A 22,418-nucleotide genomic window follows, 5' to 3' on the forward strand; every position below is an offset into this window, starting at 1 on the left:
TTGTCCGATTTACCAGCTGATTTTTCACTCGCATTCTTACCGAATAGTGAAATATCGTTGAAGAGCAGACAGCAGGGCTTCAAGTATTTCAGCGAGGGGTATTTCAATGTATTTACATGCATATCGACGGAGAAACCATTGATATTATTAGCGCAACATTTTTCTGGACTCAGAGGAAGACCGAGAAGCCACATAATATATTATAACCCAAAGTCGAATTTGTCATTGACAGTTTCCTATTTTCGTGTTACATATCACACTTGTGTGCAGAATCTGTATCTGTATAGCCGTTTGTGAACCGCCGTATGAAGGAAAAGAAGGCGAGGCTTGATTTACCAGTTGTTTCTCTCGTTTTCTTTGTGTAACGTCACACGCTCCCCTCAATAATGATTCTTGAATTAGTGCCGGACATACGTAAGTCCCGACCGAGTACGACAATCACTACTTTATAGTGTCCTCAAACATCCTTCCTTCAGTCTTGGTGTCTCGGTGCACGTCGAAGGCTTTTAGGACTCCCTAGTCCGGTTTAGCTTAGCTCGCTAGCCGCCAACAAAGAGACACGTTTGTGCAGTCAGGTCCTCGCAAAGTATCGCTCAACACAGATCAAGTGTGTCAATCATTCACACGTAGCTATGTTATGCAAGCGAAGAACTGCTAATTCATTTATATGAGACATGTATTGAAAATCAAATATAGGGCTTAACTTTGTGCAAACATATCTGTTCCCGTTGATTTTAGATGGATTCAGTTGATCCTGCGGTCTTCCACAAAGTTTGATCCATCGAAGACATTTTTCGTGCTCGGTCTTCGGTTTTGGAAAGGGTACAAATTGAACTCCACCAACTAGCCTATCAGGATACTTGTCGTCACTATTACAAAGTCCGTGACTACACCTCTTAACCATTTCTATTGTTAAGGAACCCAAATATGTGATAAAACGCTAACAAAAGTTATACTGGACCATGCGACTTTGTCTGAGGTAATGGCGGACGCCAACAAGGGGCGTGGTTAATGCAGATCTCTGGCCTCTGATTGGTCAGCGACGCGGATTACGCAATTTCTATGGAGGGGTCAATTCAGGGAAGCTCCTTTTTTACCCAATCGTGGCATCCACCTGTTCCCAATTAGTCTGTTTACCTGTGGGATGCTCCAAACACATGTTTGATGAGCATTCCTCAGCTGTCATTTTTGTCACCTGGTCCAGCTATTTTTGGAACATGTTGCAGCCATAAAATTCCAACTTCATGATTTGCTAAAAATAAGGTTTGTCCATTTGAACATTAAATATCTTGTATTTGTTGTGTATTCAATTAAATATAGATTTAACGTGATTTGAAAACCATTGTATTGTTTTTATTTAACATAATGTCCCAACTTCATTTGAATAAGGGTTGTAAATATCAGTCTAGTTCATTATTTACATCATGAAAAAATAAGATTCCCATTGTACATAGTAGAAAAAAAAAACACTGATTAACCCAAATAAACAGTGACTAGTCCTTATCAACAACCTAAAATGAAATCTCATCAAAAGATGCGATGAAAAAAAAAAACACCAACATCTAATCATATTCAATATATTTATATATATACAGTGAAGAAAATAAGTATTTGAACACCCTGCTACATTGCAAGTTCTCCCACTTAGAAATCTTGGAGGGGTCTGATATTTTCATCATAGGTGGGTGTCCACTGTGAGAGAGATTATCTAATAAGAAAAATCCAGAAATCACAATGTATGATTTTTTTTTAACAATTTAAAACCCATGTTTCTTCCTTTCCTTGCATAACTGAACTAACAATTGTAGCCTAGGCAGTAGCCACAAGTTTGATCACTGTGCTCACCAGAAAGTTCCATGCTTCGCAGTTGGACAAAGCTTGATGAAGAAATGTATTTTTATTCCATGCTTCTTTTATTAAATTTAAAAAAAATAATAAATTATATTAAGTTTGGGAGTGGTGACACGGTGATGCAACTGGTTAGAGCATTGGCCTCACAGTTCTGAGGACCAGGGTTCAAATCCCAGCCACGCATGTGTGGAGTTTGCATGTTCTCTCCGTGCCTGAGTGGGTTTTTTTTTCTGGGCACTCCAGTTTCCTCCCTCATCCCAAAAACATGCAACATTAATTGTACACTCTCAATTGCCCCTCGGTATGATTCTAAGTGTGATTGCTAGCTGTCTCCATGTGGTCTGCGATAGGCTGGCAACCAGTTCAGTGTGTACCCAGCCACCTACCCGATGGTAACTGAGTTAGGTTCCAGCACTCCTGCGACCCTTGTGAGAATAAGCGGCTCAGAAAATGGATGGATGGTAATTCGGCTTCAACTTCTTGTCAGGGCAAAACATTGCTTTGGGTACGATTTCACGAAAGAGTTGACATTCTTTAACATCCTTACAATTGTACATTATGAAACATAATAACATCAAATTTAGTTGGAATACATTAGGTTTAGCTTTTTGGTTTCAATATGGTTAATTCATGTTGCGCTGTTGACTGTCAAAACCATGCAGGTGGTCGCAAGGAAGTAACTTTTCACTGGTAAGTGTGTTTCACTTTAACCTTCATTAGGCCGTATGCTTGAAGTTTAGGTAATATTACTTATTCTGAAATTTATGGATGACTACTTTTTATTATTAGCCCCATCTTTATTTTTTAGGCCCAGTCTAAGTAATAACAGTTATTGGAAAAGGCTAATAGATTGATGTATGCAACATTGCTACAGAAATGATATCCTGGAAACTTTTTATATTACTCCAGAATACCATTAGATAAGCATCGTAGGCAATTATGGGTGCATGCCATCAACCGCATTGTGTCATGATCCTGCCGCTTCAGCATGAGCTGTGCAGGTGCCCGCGCGGCTGCGCTGATTGGGAGGCGCACACCTGCTCCTCATGCGGGCTGATCATCCCCTGTATAGATAGGACCCGGTGACGACTGGTCCTCCGCCAGTTCGTTGAGCTTTATGTCCCGTTCCAGCACTCTCGTATTCCTGACTGAACCTGTGTGTACCGACCTCCGTCCGTTCTCTGACCAACCTTGTAAGCCTGACTCCTTGACACTCCTGCCTGCGTTGATTGTTTCCCCGTGCACCGGACTGCCTGCTCGAACCCCGAACTCTGCATACAATAAACGTGTCTCTTCTTGAACTACCTTGCGTCTTCCGAGTTCCTGCATTTGGGTCCTACCTCTCGTTCCGATGGGACGTGACAGAACCAAACGGCGAGGCAGGAACCAGAACGAGGGAGGCCACTGCTCCGGACGAAAACCTCCCACGCCGTCGTTGCAAGACGACCAGGGATTGGTCGCCAACGAGGCCAGGTCCTGAAGCGGCTGGGCGAACTCAGGAGCGAAGATGATGGAGAGCAGGACCAGAGCCATGACTACCACCCCGAAGTCTCTCCAGCTCCTGGGTGGCTCCAGCGCCTGCTGGACAGGGACGTGAGAAGGCGGCGCCATCGCCGCCCCCTCCTGGACAGCAACGTGAGAAGGCGGCGCCAGTGCCGCCCCCTCCTGGACAGCAACTTGAGAAGGCGGCCCCAGTACCGCCCCCTCCTGGACAGCAACTTGAGAAGGCGGCGCCAGTACCGCCCCCTCCTGGACAGCAACGTGAGAAGGCGGCGCCAGTACCGCCCCCTCCTGGACAGCAACTTGAGAAGGCGGCGCCAGTACCGCCCCCTCCTGGACAGCAACTTGAGAAGGCGGCGCCAGTACCGCCCCCTCCTGGACAGCAACTTGAGAAGGCGGCGCCAGTACCGCCCCCTCCTGGACAGCAACTTGAAAAGGTGCGCCAGTACCGCCCCCTCCTGGACAGCAACTTGAGAAGGCGGCGCCAGTACCGCCCCCTCCTGGACAGCAACGTGAGGCGGCATCGGGTCGGTCCCCACTGCCACGTGAGCTTGCAGTGCATCCGTAGAAACAGCAACGTGGGCGTGGCGCGGTGGCGAATCCGTTTCCAGGGCAACGTGAACCTGAGTAGGCGGGGAGTCAGTCGAAACTGACACGTGGGCGTGTCTCAGGAGCGGGTCAGTTCCAACTGCCACGTGAGCTCTGCTCGGAACCGCCAAAACCTCGACGTGGGAATGGCGAGGAGGCGGGTCAGTCTCCACAGCTACGTGCACTTGGCGAGGTGGCGAGTCTGTTCCCACTGTGGCGTGCACTTGGCAAGGGGGCGGGTCGGTTTCCACGGCAACGTGAACCTGAGTCAGCAGTGAGTCCGTCGCCGTTGCGACGTCAGCGTAGCTCGGCTGGTTCGCTAATCCTTGCCGGACCTGGGCCGTGAGAGCCGCCAATTCCGCGCTCTGCCTCTCTAACTGCGCCCGCATTTCGTGACAGAACGCCTCGTGGTTTGACGGCTCCTCCTCCCTCTGGGCTGGAAGCTTCGCCACCAGCTGCGGGTCTGCCGGTCTCACCGTTGCCGGCGTGGAGTGGGAGGACGGTGTCTTCGTTGCCGCGCAGCGAGAGACACCAGGAAGCGCCCGGCCGGGGCGTCTCCTCTGGCCGCCACGCGGAGGTCCCGGGTAGATGGCCAAGCGGGTTCCCTCGTACCGATAGGTGCACTTGGATCTACCGGGCGAAGTCGCTCGGGTGCTGGAAACGCGGGAAGGCGGGGCAAACAGACTGGGATCAAAAGCCGGGCAAAGAGACTCAAAATCATAGTCGTCGGAGTCGTACTCAGGCAGCCGGTCAAACAAATCGTGGTCCTCCTCATATTCCGAAAAGTCAGAGTCCAGAAGAATATGAGGAGCCGGACGGGTCGTGTACGGGACGTATTCATACCTCGCTGGCGGAGCGTAAGACACGGAAGTGGAGGACATCAGGGAGCCTACCCGAATTGGGCAGGCTTGGTCCTCCGGCAGATGGTCTACCTTGCGTCGGTCCCGGCGACGCCGGGTCTTTCCTGCTGGGTCCTGTATTGGCCAGTTCGTTCTGTCACGTCCCATCGGAACGAGAGGTAGGACCCAAATGCAGGAACTCGGAAGATGTAAGGTAGTTCAAGAAGAGACACGTTTATTGTATGCAGAGTTCGGGGAACAAGCAGGCAGTCCGGTGCACGGGGAAACAATGCAGGCAGAAGTGTCAAGGAGTCAGGCTTACAAGGTTGGTCAGAGAACGGACGGAGGTCGGTACACACAGGTTCAGTCAGGAGTACGAGAGTGCTGGAACGGGACGTAAAGCTCAACGAACTGGCAGAGGACCAGTCGTCACCGGGTCCTATCTATACAGGGGATGATCAGCCCGCATGAGGAGCAGGTGTGCGCCTCCCTATCAGCGCAGCCGCGCGGGCACCTGCACAGCTCATGCTGAAGCGGCAGGATCATGACACATTGATGCAGTGACGAAGACGCAATGGGTGCCGTCAAGATATGATGTTGTTTTTTCTGAACACTTCAGAGAAGAGGACTTCCATCTCTCCAAGCACAGGCATTTGAAGCTACTCAAGAAGACTGCGATGCCATCTGTGTTTTCTTGGAACAATACAAGTAAGTATGTCACTGGTCTCTTATTGTGGATATCTGTCCTAAAAAAAAAAAAAATATATATATATATATATTCTTAACTGTAAGTGTTTGTGATTGTAAATGTGTAGTGACTTTTTCTTTTGTTTATTGTCGCTAAAATGGATGATATTGAGGTACTTAATGCTGGAAATTTTACATTGTTAAATGGCCGGAGGAACCAGTGGAAATGGACGGGTCGGACTCAGTCTGCTGATGTGGAAAGTCAGGTGCACCATCATCGACCTAGGTAATTTGAGCGACACGCCAACAGGGTTAACAATCTTGGTGATCGGAAACGGGGCAACGAACCTGGCAGCGAGTTTGCGCGATTCTATCCGCAGCGGCAGGTCCTTGGTGGAGAGCCAAACCCGGTGTCCCACCTTGAGTTCTGGTGCAACTCTCCTCTTGTGGTCCACTGCGGACTTGTAGACACTGCCCATGCGCAGCAGCGTCCTCCGAGGTGCCTCCCAGGTCCATTTGCAGCGTCGTACCAACGCCAGGGCCGACGGCACCGTGGAGTCCGTGGCCAATGAAGGGAACAGAGAGGGAGGGTATGCGTGTACGACGTAGAGTGGAGCCATACCTCTCAAAGCGGAGGGTAGAGAATTGTGGGCGTACTCTACCCATTTGAAGTGCTGGCTCCACGTTCTCTGGTTCCTGGATGGCAAGCATCGAAGTCCGGTTTTCAAGTCTTGATTGACCCTCTCCGTCTGGCCGTTGGACTCCGGGTGATGGCCTGATGTTAGACTTGCCGAGGCGCCGATGAGGGTGCAGAATTCCTTCCAAAAACGGGTGACGAATTGTGGACCGCTGTCCGAGACGATATCTGGGGGGAGCCCGTGGTAGCGAACCACCTCGTCTAATAACAGTTGGGCTGTCTGCTTGGACGAAGGGATCTTAGGGACCGGCCCGAAGTGGACCATCATAGAGAACCGTTCCACTAGAGACAGCACCACAGTGTTCCCTTGTGAGGGTAGTAGGCCGGTGATGAAGTCCAGTGCTATGTGCGACCACGGGCGGGACGGGATGGACAGAGGCCGCAACTCTCCAACCGGCTGTAGGCGAGACGTCTTATTGGCTACACACACCGGGCAGGCATTGATGAATTCCCTCACGCCCTTACTATTATTATTATATAAGTATTTAAAGATTTTTTTTCTATTTTTTTTTAGGGGGGGACGAACCATGAAAACACTTTTCATGGTATACCCCCACTTAGGAAGAATAGTTTAGGTTTAAAAAAAAACAAAAAAACTTTTCTTTTCCGGGGCAATTATAATGCATGTCAATTATTTAGAAGTTGTCGCTAGTTGTGGTCAGAACAGATCCTAATCCTATGCTATCTGTAATCCTATTCGATGTGTTCCAATGAGCCGACTCGTCATTTATCCATCCATCCATTTTCTGAGCCACCTATCCTCACGAGGGTCGTGGGAGTCCTGGAGCCAATCCCAGCTGTCATTGGGCAGGAGGCAGGGTACACCCTGAACTAGTTGCCAGCCAATCACAGGGCACACGGGGCAACAGTCACACTCACAATAAGACCTGGTCCCATTTAGAGTGTCCAATTAATGTCGCATGTTTTGGGGATGTGAGAGGAAAACGGAGTGCCCAGAGAAAACTCGGGCAGGCACGGGGAGAACATGCAAACTCCACACAGGCGGGGCCGGGATTTAAACCCCCGGTCCTCAGAACTGTGAGGGTAGCGCTCTAACCAGTTGCTCCACCGTGCTGCCACTGATCATTACGTTTCCTAAATTTAAGCCATATTTTCGATCACTGTTGCGCGTACACTTGCTGCTTGTTCAACCCTAACCCTGTGGCCAGCTAAGTGGCAAAAGCTGCACTTCTTGCATGTTAATTTCATTTTTAATTGCACTTTTTTTTTTACACATCCCAATTATCCACATCATATTTCCACGACTTTTCCAAATCTTTATAGAAAATGGCATTTCAACAACAATTTTCAAAGACCTACAGTTTTCATGGGCATCTTATAAGCAAAGTCACACATTGGATGTAAATAAACACTGGAACACCATTATAATTAGAATGGATGACTTCAACAGGTGAGAAGTGAACAAACCTGCTCTGGGTCACCCTACCTTGAAACTTCATCTTGCAAACAGCCCCCAGGAGATGATGTTGTGGCTCGTTCTCCTGTTTTGCTTCACAAAGTTCCTCCTCGTACTCTGCTGTCCCCCTTGAAAACATCTTCACACCACATTCACACCACTTTGCGCTCGCACTTGATTTCGACATGCCGATCACGAACGCGTCTCTTTTGTTTGTTTTGTTATAGCGGCTATCAAGCTAAACTAAGCTAAAGTAGGCCGAGAGCTTCCAAGGTGCACCGAGACGAGTTTAACTGATGACGAAGATTCAACGTATAGTGTCCAGTGAAGCAGCGGTGTGGTGTGTGCAGCGTCGATGACGTTCAGTACGAATTCATAAAGAATTGGTGAGATGCAAATAGACGCTATACCCGAGGGAGAGACGGAGGTGTCCAGTCCAGTTGCTGCCCGGGCGTCCACGCCGCCTTCCACGGTCGAACCCATGCAGGTGGAGGTTCTCGGCGGACCAGTGGAGGAGCGCCTGCGCCGTTGACGGGAGGGGCACTGTTTCTATTGCGGTCGTCTGGGACACTTGATCGCACCCGGTTCGACCAAAGCGCTCCGACATCAAGATCTCCACTCCGGTGAGTGTGCAGTATACCGCGGCAGAGTCAGGACGGCCGCTTCTGTACCTCACCCTGGAAACGGACTCTCGTTTCATGCACTGTGACTGTGTTCATCGACTCCGGGTCGGATGCTAACCTGATAAATCCACGCGTGGTCCAGGCGTTGGGTGCAGCGACCTTCCCTACCCAGCGGCTTCGTAACGCCTACGCCGCTAACGGCAAGTTCCTCTGCTGTGTAACGCACCGTACTCAGACTTTTCGTATGGTCTTTCCGGACGCTCGTGCGGAGCGCATTAGCTTCCATGTTTTCGACTCACATAGCAGCGATGTTATCTTTGGGAGACCGTGGCTCAAGGAGCACAATCCACAAATAGATTGGGCCACGGGTCAGATCAAGGCATGGGGCGAGGGCTGTTGTAAACGTTTTGCTGTTCAGGAAGACGGGAGGGTTCAAGTCGCGCCACTACGACTTGAGGAATCGAGTACCGCTTTGGAGCTAACCGCGGTGCCCGCCTGCTATCACGACCTAAAGGAGGTGTTTTCAGTGACTAAAGCGAAATCTCTGTATGACTGTGCCATTGAACTCCTCCTGAAATTATTTTCCTTAACAGGACCAGAGCACCAGGCCATGAGGGAATACGTGGAGGAGTCGCTGGCCGCCAGCCTCATCCGTACCTCGAGTACCTGAAGACCGCGAAGCGGCTGAACGCCCGCCAGGCCAGGTGGGCCTTATTCTTCATCCGCTTCCATTTTACTCTGTCCTTCCGCCCAGGCTCCAAGAACAGCAAGCCGGACGCCCTCTCACGGATCTACGAGGGGGAGCGCGTGGAATCGGCAGCCGCCTCCATCCTACCAGAGGCGTGCTTCGTGTCCGGCTTCACCTGGGCGGTCGGGTTGCGGGTGAAGGAGGCCCTGAGGGAGACACCGCCTCCCGCGGGTTGTCCATCTGACCGCCTCTTCGTGGCTCCGTCGCTGCAGCGGGACGTCATCACCTGGGCCCATACCAACAAGACGCTCTGCCATCCGGGCATGGCAAAGACTCGTTCGGTAGTCGAACAGAGATTCTGGTGGCCCAACCATAGCAAGGACGTGAGGGAATTCATCAACGCCTGCCCGGTGTGTGCAGCCAATAAGACGTCTCGCCTACGGCCGGTTGGAGAGTTGCGGCCTCTGTCCATCCCGTCCCGGCCGTGGTCGCACATATCACTGGACTTTGTCACCGGCCTACCACCCTCACAAGGGAACACTGTGGGGCTGTCTATAGTGGACGAAAAAAATTTCTTCGATGGATCAAACTTTGTGGACTGAATCCATCAACCGGAACAGATATGTTTACATGAAGGTAAGCCCTATATTTGATTTTCAATACATGTCTCATATAAATGAATTAGCAGTTCTTCGCTTGCATTACATAGCTACCTGTGAATGATTGACACACTTGATCTGTGTTGAGCGATACTTTGCGAGGACCTGACTGCACAAACGTGTCTCTTTGTTGGCGGCTAGTGAGCTAAGCTAAACCGGACTAGCGAGTCCTAAAAGCCTTCGACGTACACTGAGACACCAAGACTGAAGGAAGGATGTTTGAGGACACTAAAGTAGTGATTGTCGTACTCGGTCGGGACTTACGTAGGTTCGGCACTAATTCAAGAATAATTATTGAGGGGAGTGCGTGACGTTACACAAAGAAAACAAGGGAAACAACTCGTAAATCAAGCCTCGGCTTCTTCTTTTCCTTCATACGGCGGTTCACAAACGGCTATACAGATACACATGCAGATTATGCACACAAGTGTGACAGGTAACACGAAAATAGGAAACTGTCAATGACGAATTCGTCTTTGGGTTATAATATATTATGTGGCTTCTCGGTCTTCCTCTGACTCCGGAAAGATCTTGCGCTAATATCAATGGTTTCTCCGTCGATATGCATGTAAATACCATTGAAATACTCCTCGCTGAAATACTTGAAGCCCTGCTGTCTGCTTTTCAACGATATTTCACTGTTAGCTAAGAATGCGAGTGAGAAATCAGCCGGTAAATCGGACGATTTCGCTCTCGACTTTTCTTCCTGCAACACCATTTTGTCTGTTTGTCTGAGGTTACAAACAGTGGAGTGACGTGACTTCAGGAAACGTGGTTAAGTGCTCTGTATGGAGGGGTCAATTGTGAAGACGTGTTTGTGAGTGCAATGTAGATTTCACACATGTGGTATGTCGCCGGTGGTGGCCAGTACCAGATGTCGTCACATCACAGCAAACAATATAAAGTTAATGGAAAAAACGATCATGAATGGTGTTCAAGATGGGGTCTTGGTCTGCAATTTTTTATTTTTTTTTTACTTTTATGTCATAATGTAGAAAATAGAAACACGACCACATCTTCAAACATCATACCAAAACTGCCAAGGGAGTGTGGCCATATCACAATAGACATAAATTATAAGCAAACTTAAAAAAATAAATACATAAATTAATCTTTTTCTCTTCGTTCAATAAACATATCATAAATAAACAGTAATAACATGACAAAGTTGGTAAGCATTTATTTTCTCCGACTGTAATTCTGCATAACCTCATCCAGCCAAGGGTCCCCCTCGTATGTACATCTGTATGATGTGCAGTGACTGTGGAATCTGTGTTGCGCATGCGCCATCGGGCGGCCATCCTTGGGAACGAACTCAGTGCAGTATTAAGATTCCAACATAGTTTCTAGGTGGGACACGTTCTGCTGCAATGTTACTGGCTCCAGGACACGCGCCACCGTACTATGATTGGCTGAAAACCTTGCTCTAAACCTTACCAATACAACTTTTTAAATGTACTTTTTTCTATAAACATGATACATGTTTAGGATGGTCCTATCGTTAGATCAGAGTGTCTTGCCCTTCCTGAATCGCAGGGTCCAATCGTGTCACAGTAGGATGTGTCCTGTCTGCAAACTATATGTCAGTCCAAATAATGCAGCTCAGGCAGCTCTGCGAGGCGGTGTCTGAAATCGTTCCATTCAGTTCAGTATGGTCCCTACTCCCCAAGTAGTGTTGCACTACATAGTGGACTATATACTGAAATTTGCTGTTTTTATTAGTTAAAATTTTTAACGGTACAGCTGATTAAAAAGATTATTTTGTCAGACTCCCATTTGTCTTCATTGTTGTTTATCATATTTAAATTGGGGAAGATGAGTGATTCAATCTGAGTAAAGCTCATTGACTTCACGTAAAATGTGAAAAATCCAACCGCCTCAAATGCCAGGCTGAAAATATCTATTGGATTAACTTGAAAACTGATATTTTTTTAATCATGAAAAAAAGATAAATTGACAATTGCAGATTATCAAAATTAACTTGGAAAATAGGCATGAAGGGGATCTTTCAGGCTTCACTCATGACTACTATTCTCACGGACACACTTGTGTCTCTTTACCCGATCCTTGTGAGAGAAGTTTTGGCCACAAGCTATGCAGCTAAAAGGTTTCTCCCCGGTGTGTTTTCTTGTGTGTCTTCTTAAGCTTCCGTTCTCAGAGAATCTTTGACCACAAATTGAGCAGGCAAAAGGTTTCTCCCCAGTGTGCGTTCTCATGTGTGTTTTTAAGTTTCCCTTCTGAGAGAATCTTTGGTGGCAAGCTGAGCAGGCAAACGGTTTCTCTCCTGTGTGAGTTCTTGTGTGATTTGTTAACTGGATTTTTGTGGTGAATCTTTGTTCACAAGCCAAGCATGCAAAAGGTTTCTCACCGGTGTGTGTTCTAGTGTGTGTTGTTAAGTTTGCCTTATCTGAGAATCTTTGACTACAAACAGAGCAGGAAAAAGGCTTCTCACCGGTGTGTGTTCTTGCATGGGTTTTTAAGCTTCCATTCTCAGAGAATCTTTGACCGCAAACTGAGCAGACAAACGGTTTTTCTCCAGTGTGGGTTCTTGTGTGTGTTATCAAATTTGTTTTTTGAGAATATCTCTGGCCACAAATTGAGCAAACAAAGGGTTTTTCACCAGTGTGAGTTCTTCGGTGTATTTTTAAGTATCCCTTCTGTGTGAATATTTTACCACAATCCAAGCAGGCAAAAGGCTTTTCTCCGGTGTGTATTCTCATGTGTTGTTTCAAACCCCACTTATAAGCAAAGGTTTTCCCACATTCAGAACATTTCCAGCGTTTGTTGATCGTGTGACCTCTTTTAAGACCTTCATACTGGTCATAAACATCATCATCAGTGTCAGGAGAATGTGAAGCTGAGTCCTCACTATCTGATAGTGGCGCTAAGAGGCCATCTGTTTGTGATCCTCCACAGTGGTCACCATCACCTCCCGTTGTAATGCGCCGACTTGAGCTGCTGTTTGGAGGCTCTGCCTCGCTATATTCCTCACTTTGGCCGTCATCCTCGCTCTTCAAAAGGATACCTGTTGATGACAACTTGATGATATCATCATCTTCTTCCTCTTTAATGTGCAGGTGGTCTTCCTCGTCCTCTTTGATGTAAGGGAGCTGTGGCTCCACCTCTTTTTTAATGTGAGTAAGCGCTGCCTTTTGCTGCTCAGGACGATGATCATCAGTGATGTCTGCAAGAGACAAGATAGACACTCTGTTTGGAAAAGGCTTCTGTAGAACAAGACACTCAACCGAAACCAACTCAACTCTCACGCAGTGTGCGGAATACAGAACTGTTTTCACAAGTAGCCGATCAGTCAGCTATTATTTTTGTGGAGATTTGAATTTTACATCACAGTTGTGCAATGTAGCATAATCAGCATAAATACATTTCTGCATTTAAGCGAGTGAGACACAGAATAGCTGCAGTATCGCTACCATCCCTAAAAATACAATATGTGAAGTTGTGGGAAAGTGTAGTGGAGGCTAGACTCAGGACAGAAGTAAGTATCTGTGAGCAACAGTATGGTTTCATGCCTAGAAAAAGTACCACAGATGCAGTATTTGCCTTGAGGATGCTCGTGGAAAAGTACAGAGAAGGTCAGAAGGAGCTACATTTTATCTTTGTAGACCTTGAGAAAGCCTATGACAGAGTACCAAGAGAGGAACTGTGGTACTGCATGTGCAAGTCTAGTGTGGTGGAGAAATATATTGGAACGGTACAGGACATGTATGAGGGCAGCAGGACAGCGGTGAGATGTGCCGTTGGTGTGTCAGAAGAATTTAAGGTGGAGGTGGGACTGCATCAGGGTGTGTCAGAAGAATTTAAGGTGGAGGTGGGACTGCATCAGGGTTCCGCACTGAACCCCTTCCTGTTTGCTGTAGTAATGTATGGCTGACAGACGAGGTTAGACTGGATTCCCCTTGGACCATGATGTTCGCAGATGATATTGTGATCTGCAGTGAAAGCAGGGAACAGTTAGAAAGATGGAGGTACACATTGGAAAGGAGAGGAATGAAGATTAGCCGAAGTAAAACAGAATATATGTCCATGTATGAGAGGGGCGGAGGAGGAAGAGTGAAGCTCCAGGGAAAAGAGATAGCGAAGGTGAACAGCTTCAAATACTTGGGGTAAACAATACAGAGCAATGGTGAGTGTGGTAAGGAAGTAAAGAAACGGGTCCAAGCGGGGTGGAACAGTTGGTGGAAGGTGTCTGGTATTCTATGTGACAGAAGAGTATCCACCAAGATGAAGGGCAAAGCTTATAAAATGGTGGTGAGGCCAGCCATGATGTACGGATTAGAAACGGTGGCTCTGATGAAATAACAAGAAGCAGAACTAGAGGGAGCAGAAATGAAGATTCTGAGGTTCTCGCTTGGTGTGAACAGGTCAGATAGGATTAGAAATGAGGTCATTAGAGGGACAGTCAAAGTTGGATGTTTTAGAGACGATGTTAAAGAGAGCAGACTTTGATGGTTTGGGTGCTGAAGATGGAGCTGCCAGGCAAAAGAGCGAGAAGACGACGAAAGAAAAGGCTGATGGTTGTTGTGAGGGAGGTCATGAGGACAGTGGGTGTTCAAGAGGAGGATGCACGAGATAGGCTTAGATGGAAAAAGATGACACGCTTTGGCGACCCCTAACGGGACAAGCCGAAAGGATAAACAAGAAGTGAAGTATGCTTATACAGTATTGTGTTTTACAAAAATAATTACATCTGTCGTTTGTAATAAACCTGTGGATGAAAAAGTGAAGCTTGTGTCCAAAATATACATGACCGCTACATTCAGTCTCGCCCATGTCCTCGCTCTTGACTGACTTGCCTCTCTTTTAACTATTAATCTATGACTGGCTTCAACCGCCTCATGGAGTGCATGGCGGGCTTCAGACGACGGCTAACCCATCATCCGAGCAGGCCTAATTATTTCATTCAAAGTAAAGCCATGTCAGTTCAGTTCAAACTAAGCCTACATGGATGATGAGCGTACCGTCTTTTAAAATAACCAAAAGAGTCCAATTGACCCCTCCGTACAGGGCACTTAACCACGCCTCCTGAAGTGACGTCATGCCACGTGCGCTGATGTAAGACAAACAGTAAAAATGGCAAATACAAAACAATACATTCTGAACTGAGACAGACTCCATGCTTTTGATTTCATTCAAATCACCGATATATTATAGATTCTAAATACATTTTTAACTGAGAGAGACGCCATGCTTCTGATTTCATGCAATCATTCACACGTAGCAATGTTATGCTAGCAAAGAACGTCTCATTCATTTATACGAGACGTGTATTAAAAATCAAATTTAGGGCATATCTTCGTGCAAACACAGTCCGGTTAAGCTTCGGCCGCGAGCCAGCAAGAAATCAATACATTTGTGGAGTCCGATCATCGCTAAATATCGCTCAACAAAGAATAAGTGTGTCAATCCTTCACACGCAGCAGTGTTATGCTAGCGAAGAACTTCAAATTCATTTATACGAGACATCTCTTGAAAATCAAATATAGGGCATACCTTCGTGCAAACATATCTGTTCCGGTTGATATTAGATGGATTTAGTTGATGATGCGGTCTTCCACAAAGTTTGATCCATCAAAGGCATTTTTCGTACTGGGTCTTCGGTTTTGGAAAGGGTACGAATCGAACTCCACCAACTAGCCTTTCAGGATACCTGTCGTCACTATTACAAAGTCCGTGAATACACTTCTTAACCATATTTTTTGTTAAATAACCCAAATACGCGATAAAACGCTAACTAACCCTATACTGGACCATGCAATGATGCCAGAGAAAATGGCGGGAGCAAAAACGGGCTTTGGTCTATGCAGATCTCTGGCCTCTGATTGGTCAGTGACGCGGATTGCGCAATATCCACGGAGGGGTCAATTAAAATCAGTTCTGTGCCCTCAGAAGTAAATGGCCCGGATGAACGAGAATATTCAGTCAGATTTGCTAGAAATTGTTTAGAGAATGCCTTTATTTCCCAAAAATACAGCATTAGTACATGGACCCACATATTACATGAACAAAACTATTACTATAGAGAAAAATTTCCATTTTGTCCTTTTCTGTCAGTTTCATCCATGCACTCACAGCGGTAATTTTAAAAATATTTTGATACAGCCAAATAAAACAAAAATAAGGAAGGTCAAAGTTCTTTGGGAGTTGTAGTTTACTTACAGTGTGTCACCCAGACGTGACAACATTGGGGGGGGGGGGGGCATCAACATACTGGCTGCTGGTCCCCAAGCCAATATTAAAATATATAAAATATAATATAAATAATATAAAAATTTTGCTACAAAGCTAACCCTTGTGAGCTAACATTGGCAGCTAAGAAAGCCACCAACTATCTAGTTGCCTGCACGGAATCTGCACGTGTCGTCTTTTGGGAAAAATAAGTACGAGAAATTGACAACTGTCTAGAGTCTCAAGATGCTGCGGGAATCTGAAAGCAGATGAGGAGTTTGTCTTGCTGACAGTGGTGACTGAACTACTGCTATGACAAAAGGAGATTTTCACATGACTAGTGCAGCAATGGCAGAAACACTTCAAAAGCTTTTTCACAATAATCAGGGATTCAACAACAACAAAAAAACCACTGGCTGCACTTTCACTGGAGATGCAGGAGGGAAAAGCAATTTTGTGTAATTTGACTATGAATGATACAAATGAAAGCAAGTGGCTTGTGGAATCGAGTGACATCTCTCAAAGGAAATAGACAAATCTGAACGTTCCCTGGATTTGTTGGGAATTTAGCAGCAAAGGAAGGAACACATGTAAACAAGGACTTTAAAAAATAATAATGGACTAAAGGATATGTAAGGTAAACAAAACATTTTTATAATGAATGGTTTTACTGTACACTTTCATCTTCTCTAACCTTGGAAGCAGTATTATGTACTGCATTTAACATTGCTACTTTGTACTGCTGATATACAGGTGCACTTGCATTTGATTTGTGGATGTTGTTCATCTGCTAGTAAGTTAAGTCTTTTGACACTTTATTTTATTGGTTTTAATCACTGTTTTTAACGATACTATTTGGAACAAAACTAAAATTGAAACAAAAAAACCTAAAAGAACATTGAAAAAAATAAAAACCAATAAAATCTAACAAACCTACTCGAAAAAACAATGAAAACTAACTGAATTTGGGAAAAAAAGATAAAAAATATCACTGAAGATTCAAAGCTATTTTAATGCAGACTGACACCAGAATCGCCAACATCTCACAGTACTGCACATGTAGAAATGAAGATCTGCATCATTGCACTGCAGCTGTGAAACATCTATCCATCCCTTTTCTGAGCCACTTATCCTCACGAGGGTCGTGGGAGTGCTGGGGCCAATCCCAGGTATCATCGGGGAGGAGCCAGGGTACACCCTGAACTGGTTGCCAGCCAATGTACCTTTCCGACTGGTGATCTTCAACTTTGCCTCCCTTAGCTAAAGTTGCCATGCCCCACAATCTTCCAAAATGGCAACTGAACATAACAGGTTTGAACTGGATTCTCTATTGCGTATTCCAAATAATATTGGGGTATGTTTTTTGCCAAATGTGTTAGACTTCTCCAAGAGAGTTCTACAGAGAGATCTCAACTATTTCACGCAAGGATATCGACACGGAATTAAGATTTTGGACGGAGCAGGACCCAATGTCAGAGTTACAGCGAAACGTTGGCGATCGATGCAAAAATGTTTGATGGCTCACAAACTTCATATTGAAATCCAACAGGATAAAACTGTGGAATCGTACTGCGCATGTAAAGCAGGGTGAGTACTTTTTACTTGGAAAGATCACGAGTTATATTGTAGTCTTTATAAGTGAGTGGGGGTATTCATTTGACTTGTCTCGTAATGGAACCTAGTGCTGTTTTTGCACGACATCACGCATTTACGTATTATGAACCCGACTCTTCGACATAAAACATTACACACTTCATTCAGCAGGTCAGTGATACACTAACAAAGTGAAAGTTGTTCTCCTGCAACATATAAAGCACTGATAATAATTCAATCAAACTCAGAGAAGATACTTCTCCCTCACTTACCTTCGAACATACAGCCTTGTGTTTGTTAATATTGTCCACATTTAGTTGTACATGCGGTCTTCCGCCAGCCTTAATCCACCGTAGCCACTTCGTCAATTGTGTTTTAGGCTTTGGAAAATGAATAAACCGGGCCCCTTGTAACCTAGCAGGATATCTTTCATTAGAATTGCACGTTCTCCAATCGCATCTGAGGACCTTTTTCTTTGTAACAACTTTTCCAAGCGCACGCTATTGACAACCAGTATTGCTTGTGGGACATGACGACAAGAGGGAGGGTCGAGCCAGGGGTTAAGACAATGCGGCTATCTGATTGGCTATTATTGTGCGAGTGATTGACAGGTCGGAAAGGTCCATTGGATGAGTTGGAACACCGAACACCTTCTCATTGTCTTTTCTCCCTGAGTTTTTTTTTTTTTTTCGTGAGTCCATAGTTATACTACCGTCACTCTGACACCATGTTATGATCTTGCTGTCGTGTTATTGAATAACGTAGACGTGAGTCCAGCAGTACTTTTTAACATGGGTGATATTTATCTCGCTTTTCTAGTCTGTTAACAGAGCCGATCTAGCAGCCAAGCACAATACTCGTGTGTGAATGAAATGCATGTCTCCAAAATCTGTCTTTTCTGTTTCATTATAATAAGTTTGCAAAAACGAGTTACCACCCCGTTAGCTGTTTCGTGAGTTGAGTTAAAAATGTAGCCGTGGGAGTGGAGAAAAAGGTGCGAGCTGCACTTGGGACTCGTCCCGGTCGAACCTCTCTTTCTCTCTCGCTCTCGGTAACAAAAATGAAAATAATAATCTACACCTCTTTCGTTGGTATAATCAACATAATTTAACACATCGGTGACTATAATCATGCGGTACATATTTAAATTGCATTGTGCGGTAAACTAACCTTAGCAGTGTGGAGAGACAGGTTGCTTACAATGTATACCGCCGCATGACGAACATAGCCATTGATGAATTGGTTGGAGGCCTCCATACCTTTGGAATTCTTTAGTTGGTCCACGGTATAGGCGCTTGTCGAAAAGAGGAGATAGTGGACGATGTCTGGATAGGTTACCGACGCCCACAGTTGTGTGCTCCATTTGTGTTTCTCCAAGGCATATGGGTCGATATTGTCGACCAAAGCACACTTCTTGTCGTAACGAATTCTTGAAACAACATCTAATGAGCACCGATAACGTTCCAAAGTCTTTTTAGCCATCATTCGTCCCTTTTAACAGTCGTGCAAACATTTGTGTAACTCCGGCCTATATGCAAAAGCATTCGAGTGAACCCATCCAACACGCCAGGTGCCCCGGATGTAGTCAAGTGGTCGAAAACAGTCTATACAGATCAGAAAATCACTGCCAGTCCATTATATTCTTGAGAGCAAATGGCAAAGTAAAGAATATACCAGAGCCAACAAAAGATCACAAGACTTGACACCCTACCAACACACTTGTTTCAAATGCTGCCCTCAGGCAGACGACACAAGTGCACCAAAACAAGAGCCAACCCATCACAGTCACATAGTACAAATTATTAAATGTTAATAATATCCTAAATGTAACGTCATGCAATGTTCGTAAATAATGATCGGACTATAATCAAAATAACTGCTTTTTTTTCAAATAAAGTGAGCATGTCAAGTTATACCAGACCTGCTGTGTGTAATCCAACTCGACGTTGTTGCTTGTTGTCGTCTTTTGCTCCACAAAGTTCCCCGCCGTACTCTGCTGCCCTTCTTGCACGCATTTTCGCACGAGGAACGCAACACTTTACGCTCACACTTGATCTCCACTTAGCTATGTGTGGATCACAAACGAGTCTTTGTTAGCGTGCTAAACTAAGCTAAGCTAAACGAGGCCGAGAAGCTTCGACTTGCACTGACACGTCGACTTTAACCTGACACGAAGATTTCACGGATGATGTTTTAGTAAAACATCAATAGGCGTCCTGCTTCGAGACCTGGGCACGTTATCAAACGAACTGATGTTTATTTATTTTTTTCAACTGATATTCCGTGATTACCTTGATGACGCGCGATCATATTGTGATCGATAGAACAACTTCCGGGTCGGGGTTTTGGATAGAATCTTAACTCACGTGGTAAAATTGTAGAATTTAAAATAATGGTTATTTTATCCTTGCACTGCCATTGATGTTACGTCTCAATTGCCTAATTAGAATAGACAAAAGAAAACACCGAACGAACTGTACAAAGTCAAGCACATTGTGTGGAAGGTGATATCCCAAGGGAATGAGTGATGCAGAGGGAAGAGATCGGAAATTGTGTTTTGTCCAAGATATAGGTTTAATTAAAAGAAATCTGAGATGATACGCTGTGGCGACGCCGAAAGGGACAAGCCGAAAGAAACACACACACACACACACACACACACACACACACACACTCACACACATCGTAAATTCCCCCACCCCGCTATTTGCACTACTGTGCAGTAGATGGCGGTATGCACCAAAGTGACATTAACCGCCAGTAAACTAAAAGAAGAATATGAACTTCTGGGTCACCGAACTTCCCGAGTACTGTACCAACGCCACCTTCTGATTGGGCGATAGCATCGTTGAGCTGGCGAGGCCTGGAGCTGTCCTATTTCGGACCTGAAAGAGGACAGCGCCTCAGCCCCCGCCACCCTTTCGAACCTGAAAGAGGACAGTTGGTGTTTTCACCACCATCCATTTTAACGACTTAACGGAAGCTTGTTTGTTCTAAATGTTTGCTCCTTATTTTATACTTCAGATATGGCAACATGTCACATGATCAGAATTCTTAATCGTATAGTTTCAAATATCAATAATTGCTATTTTACTTTCGCCGAATTGTACTTCTTTACAGTTAAATTTCAGAGCCCCAAACAAATGTGAGAAGAGGAAGGGTATTATAATTATTATAATCATTACCCTGGTGGATGAGAGGGTAGCTAGCCCTCCACCTTCGGGTAGGGGGACAGTTCCCGACTGTTGCACCAAAGTTTTAGAGTACCCACGCTTTTTGGAGTGCTGGTCAGCGCTCCCTCTGGGGACTAGATCATTCTACTGGCGGACAGTGGAAAAGTGAGACCTGGAAGGGCATGACTGGGAAGAACCCAACCCAGAAGAGCAATAGTAGATGGATGGTTGTTAAGCTTTAATTAAAAAGAGAATGTCAACTGTTTTGCCAGTGAGAAATAATAGTCACAAAAGTAACACAGTATTCGCCATTGTCAATCAAAGTCTCTGAACAGACTATCACATGTCAACAGATAAAACTTAATACCCCACAAGATACACATAAGCAACTTTTTTTCATGATAGATTTTTGTATTTTAAATTCTATAATTTTTTGAGCACAACAGTAAATAAGCAAGTATGTCCATTTTGCCATTAAAACATCAACTGGAAGTGCAATAAATACCCAGTCTTTCTTTAAGAAAAAGAAATATATGATGATATATGATATGAGTGACAGCTCACTCGCATTCACTGTCTTCAAAGTCTGACCCTCTCAACTGTGAAGTGAATTTCTCCATATCTTGATTTGACCTGTTACAGTTGATACTGAAACTCTTTACTATTATCCTTTCCAACATCTCTGCTAGTTTGGAGATTTGCACATGGGTCCTTCGCCACACGATTCAGATACTCATTAGGTAAAGCCAGTCCAGCGGGTGGTACTGTTCAGTGAATTTCAGTCAGGCTGTGTCGTGAATAAAAAACCCTTGAGCTTTACAAAAGATAAACTTGCATGCACGTCATTAGCCAATAATTAATGCTGTGATTTTCACAAGCTACAACAACTTGAGTTTACAGGACACTTATCACAGTCTGGAGATTATCCAAAGATATTCACATATTGCATCATTGTTTGCATGCCTCTCTTTTTTATCATTAAACATCTCGGGGCTCCAGACTGATTAAACGATTGAATTTTGTCTGTAAAATTTGAAACTGATAAGGTAGTTATTTGCTTTTTGGATATAGTTACTGGTACAGCTGAGACTTCAAACATTCTATCAGCACTTCTGTGAAGATTTCAGTTTGTCTAGTTAGAAGTACAAGATTTCCATTTCTGCTGCTCACTTAATCTGTTTTCTGTTTGAGTTGAGCAATAACTTTTATTCTTGGAAAGTTAGAACTTTCATTAATTTTCTGCACCACTTATCCTCACTAAGATCGTGGGCATACTGGAGGCTAACCCAATTTACCTTTGGGTGAGAGGCGGGGCACAGATACATAATTCACCTGATATTCACACCTAAGGGCAATTTAGAGTACTGCTCACCTACCATGCATGTTCTGGAGATTTTGGAGAAAACTGAGTTACCTGCAAAAAAGCCATACAAGTGAAGCTACTGGATTTAAATCCAGGTCCTCAGAATTGACCCCTCTGTAGAAATTGCGTCATCCGCGTCGCTGACCAATCAGAGGCCAGAGATCTGCATAAACCACGCCCCCTTTTCCCACCCACCGTTCCCTCAGACAACGTTGCATGGTCCAGTATAGCTTTTGTTAGCGTTTTATCGCGTATTTGGGTTATTTAACAAAAAATATGGTTAAGAAGTGTAGTCACGGACTTTGTAATAGTGACGACAGGTATCCTGAAAGGCTAGTTGGTGGAGTTCGATTCGTACCCTTTCCAAAACCGAAGACCCAGTACGAAAAATGCCTTCGATGGATCAAACTTTGTGGAAGACCGCATCATCAACTGAATCCATCTAAAATCAACCGGAACAGAAGACCGAGTACGAAAAATGTCTTTGATGGATAAAACTTTGTGGAAGACCGCATCATCAACTGAATCCATCAACCGGAACAGATATGTTTGCA

The 22,418-nt window shown here is 45.1% G+C and overlaps 1 protein-coding gene across 4 annotated transcripts; it reads right to left on the bottom strand.

Annotated features, from left to right (window-relative positions):
• Positions 1–10,474: 10,474 nt before the first annotated feature.
• LOC133490590 (gastrula zinc finger protein XlCGF17.1-like) lies at positions 10,475–21,991 on the bottom strand. Of its 4 annotated transcripts, none has more exons than XM_061800857.1 (2): positions 18,588–19,040; positions 10,475–12,733 (listed from the first exon to the last, which is right to left on the bottom strand). In XM_061800857.1, exons 1-2 carry the CDS (start codon positions 18,811–18,813, stop codon positions 11,565–11,567), a joined length of 1,395 nt encoding a protein of 464 aa, XP_061656841.1. In that variant the 5' UTR covers positions 18,814–19,040; the 3' UTR covers positions 10,475–11,564. The 4 variants fall into 4 exon arrangements, with proteins under 4 accessions (XP_061656841.1, XP_061656843.1, XP_061656845.1 ...); XM_061800859.1 differs by lacking the exon at positions 18,588–19,040 and adding an exon at positions 21,878–21,991 and having other exon boundaries at positions 10,476–12,733; XM_061800861.1 differs by lacking the exon at positions 18,588–19,040 and adding an exon at positions 21,874–21,897 and having other exon boundaries at positions 10,476–12,733.
• Between the last annotated feature and the right edge of the window lie 427 nt (positions 21,992–22,418).

Source organism: Syngnathoides biaculeatus, chromosome 17 (assembly GCF_019802595.1).
Source record: "Syngnathoides biaculeatus isolate LvHL_M chromosome 17, ASM1980259v1, whole genome shotgun sequence".
In the NCBI taxonomy this organism is placed as follows: domain Eukaryota; kingdom Metazoa; phylum Chordata; class Actinopteri; order Syngnathiformes; family Syngnathidae; genus Syngnathoides; species Syngnathoides biaculeatus.